We start from the raw sequence: 14761 nt of genomic DNA on the forward strand, positions 1-14761 counted from the left end.
AAAACCGATGTTTAAAATGGCGACCGATAAGTCATCGAATGATAACTAATCGACAATTTATGTGGCATTCAGCAGAAAATCACTAAGCGATTAGTCATCGATTGAGTCTGCTGAATGCACCCATTTATTCTGTGGCAATGGGTGCATTCAGCAGACGCAATCGCTAACTAATCGATTAGTAATCGATTTGTGATTTACATGCTAAATGTCACAATTTATGTGGCATTCAGCAGAAAATCACTAATCGATTAGTTAGCGATTGCACTGGGTGCATTCAGCAGACTCAATCGATTACTAATCGCTTAGTGATTTTCTGCTGAATGCCACATAAATTGTCGATTAGTTATCATTCGATGACTTATCGGTCGCCATTTTAAACATCGGTTTTGAAATATGATTACTTAGCAAATCAAAATAAGATTGACGTATGACGTGTGTGTAACACGTATTTTTAAGTTAGGTATCTTTAAAAAAACATGAAGTGAAGGCTGAAAGGCATATAAATCACGCTGATAAATATCTGAGCTGCTTTGTTGGATTATTCGTATGTACCTATGGTTTACCTATGTCGCAAGAAATTCAAGAATTTGAAACTATGTATGAATTAAACGGGGTTATCGATAAATTACCATTTCATAATAATTTTCATTTCTGTTCTTGAGGTGTCTTTCACGTATTTGCAAATCATTTTGAAAAATGTGACAGTTGTTATAACCTATTTCGTATGTACATGAAAGTATACCATTCAGAAGAATCGTTAGCGATTACACATCGCTAAAGGCTGTATGACACTATGCATTTTCTTGTATCATTTCTAATATCGTTTCTGATATCGTTTCTTGTATACATTTTCTTGTATCATTTCTTGTACGTACATTTGTGCCCTGTATGACACTATGCAAGTTCTTGTATCGAAAATTGTATGAAATTCGGCACGTGATTGGTCGAAATTTTGTTTGTCACCCTGTGTCACGTTATGGTAGTACTGCATCTACAGACACAGCTGATTTTAAATATTTTATAAAATTTATAAACTTTTATACAATTAACATTTTAATGTTAACCAGAATTTTACGTTGACTGAGGTTGATTATTTGTGTTTTTATTTTGTTTTGATATTTGTGCTAAAATATTTGCATTAGAATTATCTTCAGTTTGATCCAAATTAGGAACTATTGTATTTTCGTCTGTTAAAAAATTATGCACCATGAAACCTAAATTTATAGTTTGAACTTTACTAGGAGCTAAATATATGGTAATTAAATAATAGAACAGTAGTCCATACCAAACGGTATATTAAGTATAAATAAAAGATTTATAAATAATACCTACAAAAACACAAATAAATTCATCAATACATTATCCCATTTTCATTTCAGCCGCCATTATGAGTAAGTAATTATGACATTTTAGATGTTTTTTACCACCAGTTTTACCAGCAGGTTTTACGTTTTTGCTCTTTGCGCAGAAATTGGCGCAGTTCTTGTACAATAATCTGTGCCTGACACAAATTCTTGTATCGTTTCTGATATCGTTTCTTGCATCTGTGGTTGCGTTCATCAAACAGAGAGCTTGGAATCGGATTGCAATCGGATTGGAAGCTCTTTTACTAGTGAACGGTGCGCTGAATTAATCGGATTGGAAGCGCTCGCCATTTTATTCAGCCTTAAATTTGTTATTGTGCTGTGATAGCTGAATCCCGCCAACTTTAAAATTAAGTTCAAAGTAAAATGGACAATTTAATTAAAATTGAATATAAATACAATAATTATTGTATGTAATTTATTGTAAATATTTGTAGTTCTTATTTATATGTATCCTATATATAGTTAATATCTAAATTAAGTTAGAACTATTTGTGTTTTTTTATTTATATAGTTACTAGAAATATTAACACAATATGTGTATAGTAGATACCTAACTCATTTATTTTCCAACAATCCAGTTTTTGATTGATTCACAAATCTTATAAAAATTGGTATTGATTGCATACCAACTATTTGTAATTAATATTTACCTACAATAAAATTAAATTTAATATAGGTAGGTAGATACCTATACAATAATACTCCATATTAGTTATTTTCAATAATATTTCCAATTTTTTATTCTTCTTCACCCACCGTTATATTATTAATTTCTTTATTTAGCATCAGGGGCGTCATTTGGGCATCCAGGGGGGGGCACTTGCCCCCCCCTGGCTCTGAAAATGACTGAAATTTACAATAAAATACATCAATATTCATCATAACATCATATATAATGTATTGTATATATAGTGCTTGCCCCCCCCAAACAAAATTTCAAATGACGCTCCTGTTAGCATACCTACTCAATATTGCATTTATCCAGAACATTATTGCCTTCTATATTATAAAATTGTGTAAAACACAATGTTCGTTAATCGAATATTTTCTGTATCAAATTTTAATCCTCTAATTTTGCATTTTATTAGTTCAAACCTTTCTACAGCTGACCGAATCTTTAATTTATTATCAAAATTTTCTTGTTCTTGTAATAAACGTTTATTATTCTGGTAAGATTTCATTAAGTTAAGTATCTAGATATGCTGAATTTTGAATGAGATATATATTCGCTGGTAAAATGGAATCTGCTCGAGTTAAATAGTTAATAGGCCTGGATCCTGCATACCAAAAGAAAGTTTATTAATAGCAAGCTGAAAATTTATTATTAGCTTAACGGTGTCTAGTCGGACAAACTTTGATGTTTTAATTTAAAACAAACACTGGAACGGGAAGTTTTAATTGTTGAACAGGTTACAGGTTTCGAACGTCAGACTACAAAAACGTCTCATGTATTGTGTCGGACATAACTTCCAATTGATTTGCTACTCTTTCATTAGCATGCAAAATCAGACTGCTATTTATCACCAATATAATTCCTATCCTCTGACATGTTCTACGTGTCGGAATTATTAAAATGCCCAACATAGAGAGAGAGACATACTTTATTGATACAATGTACTAAAAGGCCATCGACCAAAGTCTTTCAGCCAACTGCCCAACATATTTTTCGGACAAAAATTTTTTCATATATTATAATATACAAAGTTTGCTATTGAATAAACTTAAAAACAACCTGCTAGTTTTCACAATCATAAACTTGTCAGGATGGCACGTTCCACAATTAAGGCTTCCCCTGTTCCAGTGTTTCTATACATCAAAGTGTGTCCAACTAGACACTGTTAAGCTATTAACAAATCTGAGCTTGCTATTAATCAACTTTTTTTTGGTATGCAGGATCCAGGCCTAGGTACGAAATTTTTAAAAGTAGACGTTTTAAAAAAAATTTAATTATACAGTTTAAACAGCTTTTTCAAAACTATTTACAATCATATTATTTGTTGTCATTTCATGGAATTAGGCATACTCCAAATTTAATATAAGTACTATGAAAAAAGAACTAGAGGGAGATATAATCTATTTTTTAATAAGATTCTTTGATCACAACCAACTAACCCTTGAGATAAACTGGGAATGCAGTAGACATCCCTTTATGATGCTCATACAGAAGCACATTTCCAAGCAATCTTACATTACAAAGTTGTTGCTGGCATCCTATAAAGGGAAAAAATAATTATTTTGCATGGTTACGTTATCTTGAAGCTGTATTCGATAAAAAATTCTGAAACGAGAAAGCTCACTTTAATACTTATCTGGGCAAGACATTTTACTTCCATATAAAAGACATGGCGTTTCGGGCCTATTGAGCCCCACTTGCCCGGATAAGGGTTAAAACAGTAAAAGAAAACGCAGCAGCATAAAGTACTGTTAGTTGGGAGCACTCTGAAGACCACCATGTGTTCGTTGTTCTCTGATAATACCATCAATACAGATAGAATTATTTCTACGAGTATGGCTATGTCAAACGAAATAAGGATTGAGAGACCTTTTAGATGCTCTCAGTGAAACAAATGCAATTTTAGAGCCACAACCAAATACTAGGAACGCTAAGGAAGAAATTCCTCTTATTAAAAAAAGAATGGAGGGACAATTCTTGTTAACAAATTCTGCTTAACAATGGAGGAGGAAGATATATGAAAGGTTGTGTTACAATACATTTAGTTTTTATCTAAGCATGAAAATAAATATTATAACCACATTTGTACTACATTTATTTTCAAACAAACCAGTTTTTTATTGATTCACAAAAAATTTTTATTGATTACGATTTACAATTAACCCATTCGCAGATACGACTATATATGCATGTACTTACAAAGGGAAATTACTGTCTGCATATGAAAATGTGTCCACAAATGTGTTAATACAATATTTACAATAAAATTATATTATAGAATATTTACAATAAAATTAAACTCAATATACACATTGATATTCAAGATTAGTTATTTCCAATTTTTTGTAATTCTATATTATTTGGGTGAAAATCTTATGTCCAGAGCTCTTTGGCAAACCAAACGTATCCCCAGCAACAAATTATCTGGTTTACTTAGCATCCACATCATAAACATTAATTTTTTCCAATAGAATTATTCTGTTTTCAAATTGGTGGATATGACCAATACAATTAAATAGTTCCTGGAAATATAACAATATAATATACATGATGTTATTAATTTGTTATACAATTTTACCTGGAAAGTAGTTCTGGACATACGAAAATGTTCTCTAAATTGGATATTGAATTATGGTTTATATATATTTAATTTCATCTCATCCTTCTGGAATAATTTGAGGTAGGTACATCTGCTAAATGTATAACGGCATTTGCTAATTTCGTCCCCAAACAAAAGTTCTTCAAGAATATTATCCATTTTAGTTTAGACAGTTTCAGTTTTATTTAAAATAAAAACAAAACCGTCTAGGTTTAGGTTATAAATTATATAAACAAAGAATAAAAACATAAACAAATGGAACACAGAACACTCTCAATCGAATGTCAAACGTCAGTCGTTCACTAGTAAAAAAACTGTCAGCGTTTCAGCGCAAATTAATCGGATTGCACTCGGATTATTCTGGTGAACGCATTGTATGCCTTCACGGTGTATGCATTCCGGTGTATGACACTCTGCATTTTTTTGACATATCAGAAACGATATTAGAAATGATACAAGAAAATGTCATACAGCCTTAAGTAATCGATTAGTCATCGCAGTTTTCTGCTGAATGCAGCCAATACCTCTCCTACAATTGGAACGCAGCCCACGCTATCTCCTTTATTTGTCAAAAAACTAAAGCGTTTCTCCCGTAGATGTCTCCAAGATAGAAGAAACAACGCTTGCGCGAACGGAAGACAGCTACGACCAACTGTCAAAGAAAGATAACCAAATTGATATATAATAAAAAGAGATAAAATGTGACTGGCCTGTGCGTGATCATGGAAACCGAGGTTATTTAAACATAAACAAATTGAAAATCGCACAAGATCTTTGAACAACTGAATTCGAAAGGAAGGAAGTAACATCTAAGGTGAGGTAGCGGATAACATCTTCCACCGGCCCGAACATCATGGCTGAAGCGGAGCAACAACAAACAGCGCCAGAACAACCTAAGGCAGTCCCAAAACAGAAGGAAGTACTTGGTAAGAAAGTTTAAAAATACTTTTCAAATGTTTCATTCGGCGTGTCCGGCATCCATGTTTGTACTCGATGAAGCACATGGTCGGAAAACTAATTTTCCTCATTTTCACAACATCTTACTGTACACCTTCAAGAATTTAACTGTATTTTCTTTGAAGTGTCATTAGGAGTGACTTAAACAACTTTTGAAATTCGTATTCAGTTGTATATTGATATGTTGCCGGTTATTGACTGCTTCCTTTCAGTATCTATGATTAATTTTTATTTAGAAACGTTTTTCTTCCATAAATGAGGTTGATTTTCTTCACAAAATTTCCTTTTCTATTATTTAAAGGTTAAATTATTAAAACTTAAAGGTTACTTTCAAGTTATTTTAATTTATATTGGTAGACAATTTTTGTATATTCAAATTACCACCTGTCGTGGGTGAGCCATGTAGGTACTTATTGTATTTATATATTAATTACAAGCTTTTGTATCAATGTCAAAGCAGCATTTGTATTTTCGTTTAAATTAAATATTCTGTTTGCAAAATAGCAGTTTTTTAAAACGGGCCTTTGAAGAAGTCCTTCCTCGAATCACGAAATATAACTTCCTCCCTAAATGTTACATTAGATGTGATTTGCATATTTATCTGTTTTCTGTTTTTTTTATCATAGTCCTCTTCACATTTAAAGTCAAGGTTATCGAAACTATAAATATTAGGTTTTTGATTATAAATTTTCCTAATGTTTCGCGCGCTATTGGAATGTGGAAAATTGGTTGAAATTAGTGTTTCATTTAGAATTATATTTATTAAGTACATACCTACCTTGCAAGTTTTTAACTCTTTAAATTAAGATTCTTTTTTTTGCTTTAATTATCAATCAAAATAAGCTTTATGAACTTTGTTTGGAAGTGAATATAGTTTTTATTACCTTTACCAAAAAATGTCATTAAATTGTAACCATTAAATTAATCATGTCATGTAATCATTAAATTACCTCTTAACCAATCAGTATCTATGCCTGTTACGTGGTTACATTTTTTAAAGTATGTAGTAAGAATTCCTGATTTGATTTTTATCCTGTATTACCGATTTGGGAGGTCCTGGTCCATGTTCATTGTTTTTATTTTTATGGGTTTGAAGTATGTATAATCTTTGTTTTATTCAATGAACTGTCAATATGGATGGAATAGGCAAGAGAAGAAAATTAATGTGCCGCCACCATACAAGAGAGAGGTCCTAGAGAGAGACAGAATGGGCTGGAAAATTGGACAGGCCGTATAATTTCAGTTGCCTATATCAACTTAAATCGGGGAAATAGATCTCATATTTTTTTAATTGTATTAATTTTTAAATACTGTCTATCAGGCCTGATACCAAGTTAAAAAAATATAAGGTCCATTGATTTAAGTTGATATATTACACGGCCTGTCAAATTTTCCAGCACATTCTCTGTCTCTCTCTAGGACCTCTCTCTTGTATGTTGGTGGTAATCTTGCTTCACTATTTGAATGGGACAGGGCCATTCCATCCGTATTGACAGTTCATTGGTTTTATTGTATTTTTTACTTAAATGTACTACTGAAGAAATAGTAAGTGTTCATAAAACAAAAATACACTTCTACTTGCTGATTGTTCAAGGTGTTAAATGACACAATTTAAAAGATCATCTTGTTTAGCATTATTTTTCTTATCTCACCTTTTTCTTCTGACACCTATTTTTCTTACAATTAAAATCTTGAACCAGATCACTCTTGGATACCTGATTCCTCGCCTTCTTTTTGTAGTCTTATGTTAATTTCCAAGGTTTGTACTTCTGAACTATTCCTTTGTTATACAACAGTTCTTTTTCCATACTTGGTGTCAAAAGTTGTCAGATGTTTTTTGACGAAAGTGGAAATTGTGGATGGAATATTGTAAAACTAAATTTTGAAGAAGGTTCTTTAACCCTTCTATGCGAAGGACATTAAAAACATTGTTAAGTCATAGGCGATTGATGTCTTTCAATGCTATCGGTGTGGGCACATAAATTACTTTAGTATATCTTCAGCCTCGAGTGAATGATGTCTTTCGTGTCATTCACACGGAAAGGGTTAAATTAAATTAATATTTATTGACGGAAAACTCCATTTTACAATTACAATTAAAAGGCAAAATTAAACATTGAACACAAGTTAACTTACATTACTTACAATTAAACTAACGACATCAAAAAAAAATTTTAAAATCAAATTAAAATAATTCACGTGAAATAGTCCTTTTAAAAGCATTTAGTGTGACTCCCATAAAGTCTATATTTGGAAACTCATTTACACTAGAAACAATTCTATTTAAAGGCATATTTTCTGCATGACGTGTATTGCACGATCTAGCGGATAGCAAGGGACATCTTCTCAAATTCCTAGCTGTAACATAAAAATCTATTCGACCCAGAATGCTAGGTGCAACAATAATACCATTTAACACCTTAAATACGAAATTAAGGTCAAAGTATCGCCTGCGATCCTCTAGACGGTGCAAATGAAACATCTGCATGACCTGACTGGAATTCAATTGCATTCCTCTAGTACCTAATCTATACCGCAGATATCTAACGAATTTATTTTGAATCGATTCAATTCTATATTTGTGATTCACATAACTTGGGACTCCAAATCACTGAACAATACTCTAGTAATGAACGAACATAACTCAAAAACAATCTCACAATTACAAACAAATTATTAAAATCATATGACATTATGATGACTAACCCTAATGTCCGATTAGTATGCGTAATAATGGCATCATAATGGTCCACGAAACTTAGCTTACTATCCAGTAACACACCTAAATCCTTAATTACCTGCACCCTAGATAAATCCACATCTCCTATCTTGTATTTAAAATCACTGGTGGTCTTATTACGTGAAAAAATAATATATGAGCATTTCGAAGCATTCAATCCTAAGATTATTTTCCTGGCACCAATGTACTAAAGAATCCAAGTCTCTGCAAACCCTCACAATCAGATTCTGACCTAATGCATTTAAATATCTTTAAGTCGTCTGCAAATATCAGATATTCAGATTTAAAGTTCCTACCAATATCATTTACCAACAACAGAAAAAGCTTAGGACCCAAATGGGAACCCTGCGGAACCCCTTACACGGCTTCAAATCCATTAGAAACAGATCCTGCTGATCATACGAAGTTAAACTCTTAATCAAGAAATTTCACTCTACAGCTGCTTTGCAATGTAGATTGCTCCTTTTGTTGTGAGTTGCAGTCATAAATATTATGTTAAGCCAATTGGAAACATTATTAAGTTATTTTAGAGGTTTCATATTCACCTTCATTCACTATGGTTTGTTTTTAAACCAAGAGGAGTGATTCAAATTTACTGCCCTGTAATGTTGTTTGTAATTGGTCCAAACGCCGGCAAATTTACTCCACTGTTATAAAATTTTGACACTAATGACATTTATCAAATTTTGACACTGGCATTTCATAGGTTAAGTTTTATCAGCGATTTTTTGTGTTTTCTATGTTATTCCTTTAATTTTTAGATTCTTAGTCTTCTTTTATATAAAAAGCAGTTGTTTTTAGACCTATTTAGCGACATATTAATATAAATATAATATTTATGGATTAAAGTTGAGGGCCGACATGATCAACCAACAAAGAATATGTATTTGGTGACTTTTCTTGGGTGTGAATCTGTCTTTTTAGTTTACTCCTCTTGGTTAAAAAATAAACCATAGGAAACTAACAATTTTAGAAAATGTGACATAACTCCTTCCACTTGTGCAAAATATAAACAAAACAACTCGACTACTGAGAATTGCTGCTAAACTGACCAGTGTCTACACATTAAAAAATGATTTTAGTGTGTAGATGCCATTATCGCTGTGAAATACTCACCCCAGTAACTCATACGAGTTACTAGCTTCTGAGCCTTTAAGCCTAGAGTTAGTATTGCAGTCAATTAGCGAGTAATTTAGTAACTAAACATATTATGTGAGCAACAAAAATTTAGGGGAGTAGATTACTTGGTAATTTAGTAGTCAATCCGTTTTACTCTATATTTGTTGGGTAAGTAGTACCTTTTTAGTAGAAAGTATAGAACTAGAAAGTATAAAACTACTGTTTGTAATTTTGTTATTGCAGAAATCACGCTGAAGAAAGGGTGTCTTTTTGCTCTATTTGAGAGTGTATTTTTGTTAGCAGAAAAGTACCCCGCACAAACCTTATGGAAATTAGGTCCCAGTGGATTTAGTTCATACTTGGGAAAATACTCTTTGAAGCATTGTTATGAAAAGTTCTCATGGGCACAACTCGATCGTATGGAGGATTTTCAAGGTATAGAGGCACAAACTCGGAAAATTATAAGATTTACTGAGTATTCCAGTTCCCTGAGTTACTGGTTATCTGGCATCATGTAGAAGTTTGGATCAAAGAAAAGTACAGTAGAACCCTGATTATCTGGGTGCGGATTATCTGTGCTGTGGATTGTCCATGCTATGATTTTCTATTACTCAAGTTGCATTTTTGAGGATTTATCAAAATAGTGTCATCGTAAATCACTTGACGGAAACTCTATATGATGAAAGAAAGACTCATAATGAAAGATTTATTTTTTCTGTTATCTTTTTATGGCAGGTACATATGTATGTGTATACGAATGGTGTATTCCACGAATATACAACTGTTTTGGATTATCACGACACGAATATTTTAGTGTGCAACATTTAGAAGTACGACAGTATTTTGCTATAATAATTACTCCAATAAACAACAATATAATTTGCAATTTACTTTGTTTTTCATATTTTGCACAGTAAAATATTCGTCGTATATTCGTGGAATGGGGTATACAGTAGACTCCCGTAAGTTCGGCAACCTCGGGACCGGACCCTAGGCCGAACTAACCGATGCTTATCTAAAAAATGCCCATTTATTGTGGGTATGGATGTAGCAAAAACAAAACACTTGTGACTTGTACATTAAGTAACACAGAGGAATACATATTTAACACATATGAAAAGATAGACTGTTACAAAAATACTATAAAACAATATTTACAGAACTCTAGGCCTAATAAAATTTAAAAATATTATTTCACATTGGTGGTTTGGCTTCTTAAGGCTATGGGTACATAATTCGCAAATATTTTACGTATATCCCTACTTTTTTTGTCTTTACACGGCAAATTACGTGTAGTAAAATTCACACTGGTATTGATATGTAAACATTACTAGAATGTCATTCTACTTGAAAAGGTCATCATTAATTTAAAGAGATGGGTTTTGAATGTTCTTGGATAACTGTTATTTTTATAATTGGAAATTATTAATTCAGTTAATAAATGTGATAATTTTTTCACTAACTATGTATTCAGTGATTGTAATAATTTATTTGTACAACAAAGACTAATACTCAATCGAGAAAAGAAGAAAAGTGTTAAAGTGATTTTTTAATAATATATTGTTATGGAACGCTTACAATTTTGAACATCTTTAACAACAAAATACTTGGATCATAGAATATATTATCCTGATGTATTCTCTGCTTGGATCTTCCACAAATAATCACAATAAATAACTTTTTATTAAGTTCATGTCTTAAATCCATTATTTATCAAATACACTATATTTCAATAATATTTCATCAATAACTCAACATATTCCCGATACAATGTCAAATATTTAAAATTGTCACTGATTGTCAGTGTCTGACTGACAATATATGCTGACAATATTATATTCGGCTGAGTGCGTTGTAAGACAAAGATATATTTGGAAAATATTACCACGGCATTGTGTTTATTTTTTTGGAATCCTGAAAAAACCAATAAATATTTTTGAAAAATTTAAACGCAGAATGAAAGACTAAATTATTACCGAGGGCCGAAAGTCCCTTAGAATAAATAAAAAGTTTATTTTGAATGATATATTTGAAATTAAAAATCACACTAAATTTTCTCTTAGTTTTTCACCCCTGTAACTTATTAAAATAAACATTATAGAAGTTCTCAGGACTTTCGGCCCTCGCTAATAACGTGATCTTTCATTCTGCGTTTAAATTTTTCAAAAATACTTAACAGTTTTCTCAGGATTCGAAAAAAATGAATCCCCATTTGAATAGCATTGCAGCCGAAAATGCGTACCGATCCTCTTAAACACTTAAAAAAGTCAGTAATTTTTAATGAATTTTCTTTTCTAATGATTTTTGATGTGCAAAGTCACACCTCTTTTTAATATTCATTACATCGATGGAAGTTGCTTCTTTTTGCTGTTCGACGTAGGTAGCTGCCAGAAGCTGCTTTGCCTTAAGCGTGGCTCATTTTATTTTCTTCATCTTCCTCTTCATTCTCAGAAGCATCTGTGTCGTTGTCCTTCTCATTTTCTTAGCCAATGACACACTCAGCGATTTCGTGGTCATTCAAAATCTCGTTGTGTAGCTCCGTTTCAAAGTTGATCCACTCCAAAACATCTTCAATAATGGGACCACAGTTCGGTAGTTGCTGAAGATCGTGCAATAGAGCTGCATTGCTATCAGGTTCGTTAACAAGAATGTTGTTTGGCTCATCTGCTGATGTGTTTGCTTGGTCAATCTTATCTTCTATATTTGGCCAAAGTTTTTTCCAAGACTTTACAAACGTCGACAGTAGTATTTCATGCCTTGGCCGACATGTACACAACATCCTTCATATTAACTGACTTCAGCACTTTTAAGACGTCTAAGTTGTCATCAGCCTCCAGTTTGGAAAAAACTTCAGAAAGCAGTTTTCGGCGATACTTTCTCTTGAAGCACTCAATGACCCCTTGGATCATTGGCTGTTGAAGACTGGTTACATTGAGTGGCAGGAACAGCTGTTTAATTTCTTTTTGAAGACACTGAAGACCTTCCTGGTGAGTAGGCGCGTTGTCAAGCAGTAGTAGTGCTTTGATGGGCAGAGCTCGGTCTGGCTGGTGCTCACCAAGTGTGTGACTAATGCTCAGAGCCGGCCGGACTAAGCGGAGACCGAACTAACCGAGGCCGAACTTACGGGAGGCTACTGTACATATTTATTATACTATACATAAGAAATACATGTTCGGATTATCCGTGCTTTTCAATTATCCATGCCACCTCCGGTCCCTAGGAGCATGGATAATCAGGGCTCTACTGTAGGATTTTTTCCTGGCTATCCAATGGTGACCTTTACTTTGACCTTGACCTTTAACTGACGTCATCTTCTAGAGTTTCGAGGGTTTTCGGCATTAAATTGATATAAACAGATTACTTATGGGTTTTTGGGATCACTAAACATGAATATGCCATTAGAATTGACCTCCAGAGCATATGGTGGCCAAGGCCACTGCAAGGGACGTCATCTTTTAGAGTTTTGATGGTTTTCAGCATTGCGATGGTTTTCGGCATTTAATTGATGCAAATGAATTACTGGAGGATTTTTTTGAGGTCGCTAAACATGAATATGCCACCAGAACTGACTCCCAGAGCACCTGGTTTCCAATGTCGATGAAAGGGGCTCCTGGACTTTCTAGGGTCTTCGGTACTACATTAATGCAAATGGAGTAGTTATAGGTTTTTGGGGTTGCTGAACACGAATATGTGATCAGCGCAGACACAGGAGCACCTGGTGCCTAAGACAGGTTATCTTCTGGAGTTTCGGAGAAATCAAATGGATTACTCTTAGGTTTTTGGAGTTGATGAACATGCATACACTATCAGATCCGACCCACGAATCACATTGTGCCTACGGCACGTCATCTTCTTGAGTTTCAAGGGTTTTCGGCATTAAATTGATAAAAACCGTTTACTCATGGCTTTTTGGGGTCGCTGAACGCTAATACGCCATCAGATCTGACCCACGGAGCACCTGGTGACTAAGGTTATTCATCTTCTCGAGTTTAGAGACTTTTTGGCATTAAATTGATACGAATGGATTACTCTTTTTTGAGTTGCCGAACATGAATACGCCATCAGAAAAAGCACGTCATCTTTTTTATTTATTTATTTATTTATTTTACGGGCAAGCCCAATTCTACAAAAATACATAGTGTACAGAAAAAAACAATAACATAATATAATATAAAAAACAGACATACATAAATATAAATATAATATTAGAAGTAAATATGTACAGTAGACTCGCGATTATCCGAATCTCGGTCATCCGAGCCCCTTGGTTAACCGAGGCAAAAGTCAGAACAGGTGAGTTACAATTTTCAACCATGCCGCAACATCGCCGCCTCAAAATCAAAAAGAGGAGCAAAGCTTATGCAAAATCAAATACTTTTTTAAACAGTAACATTATTAAGGTAAATGTTTTTATCTTTTATAGACAGTACTGTATTAATTTTGTCATTAAAATATCCACAGTTATGATTATTCACGTGTTTTTCTATCAATATAACCAATGTCAGTGTTAACCGAATTTTTCCGTATCCGAGGTAGTCACGGTCCCAGTTACCTCGGATAATCGCGAGTCTACTGTACTATGAAATAATATCATAATGTCGAACAGTTGTAAATTGTAAAGGGAGTTTGCTAAATTCAAGACTCTGGGTACGAACGAAAAAAGAGAATAATTAAACCTGTGGAATGGTACATCAAATGTTCTCACTTGTCTAGTGGTGCGAGGTGGTACAAACAATGCGATCTTATTAAGTAGTTGAGAACAACTGCATATACCATTTAAGATCTTGAATAATAGCAAAAGGTCCCTTTGTTTTCTCCTGCTTGCAAGAGAAGGGACCTGCAGTGGATGCTGCCATACAGCGTAATCTTGATAGGTATGAAGCTTAAAAGCAATGTAACGCAAGAAACTATTTTGGACTTGTTCAAGTTTCCTAATGTAGACAAAGTAGTGTGGGGACCACACTGAAGAACAATACTCGAGGTGAGACCTGACCAAAGAGAAGTAAAGAACTCTAATACTGGATATGTTTGTAAAATCATGAGTTGTTCTTTTTACAAAACCCAGCATTTTCATAGATGTTTGAATGACATTGATGATGTGAGTATTGAAACAAAGAGAGTTTTTCAGTGTAATCCCCAAGTCCTTGATTTTATTAACAGTGTTGAGCAATTGGCCATCAATGTAATAGTTTGATAATATTGGGTGGTGAGTACGGTTAAAGTTAATTACATGACATTTGATTGAATTAAGGTTCATACCGTTAAGTGAACACCATGCAGAGAGGTTATTCAGTTCTGATTGCAAT

The 14761-nt window shown here is 33.3% G+C and overlaps 1 protein-coding gene and 1 long non-coding RNA gene across 3 annotated transcripts in view; one reads left to right on the forward strand and one right to left on the reverse strand.

Annotated features, from left to right (window-relative positions):
- Positions 1 to 4118: 4118 nt before the first annotated feature.
- On the reverse strand, positions 4119 to 5132 carry LOC126878876 (uncharacterized). Its single transcript, XR_007695847.1, has 2 exons — positions 4619 to 5132; positions 4119 to 4562 (listed from the first exon to the last, which is right to left on the reverse strand). It is a non-coding gene; the product is annotated as an uncharacterized LOC126878876 (long non-coding RNA).
- A 121-nt stretch (positions 5133 to 5253) lies between these two features.
- LOC126878872 (Y-box factor homolog) overlaps positions 5254 to 14761 on the forward strand; it is a 233541-nt gene continuing 224033 nt past the window's right edge. For both annotated transcript variants that reach the window (XM_050641769.1, XM_050641770.1), the window contains exon 1: positions 5254 to 5565. In XM_050641769.1, the coding sequence (XP_050497726.1) occupies positions 5493 to 5565 (73 nt within the window). In that variant the 5' untranslated portion in view covers positions 5254 to 5492. The remainder of the gene's footprint in view (positions 5566 to 14761) is intronic.

This window comes from Diabrotica virgifera, chromosome 1 (assembly GCF_917563875.1).
Source record: "Diabrotica virgifera virgifera chromosome 1, PGI_DIABVI_V3a".
Lineage (NCBI taxonomy): Eukaryota > Metazoa > Arthropoda > Insecta > Coleoptera > Chrysomelidae > Diabrotica > Diabrotica virgifera.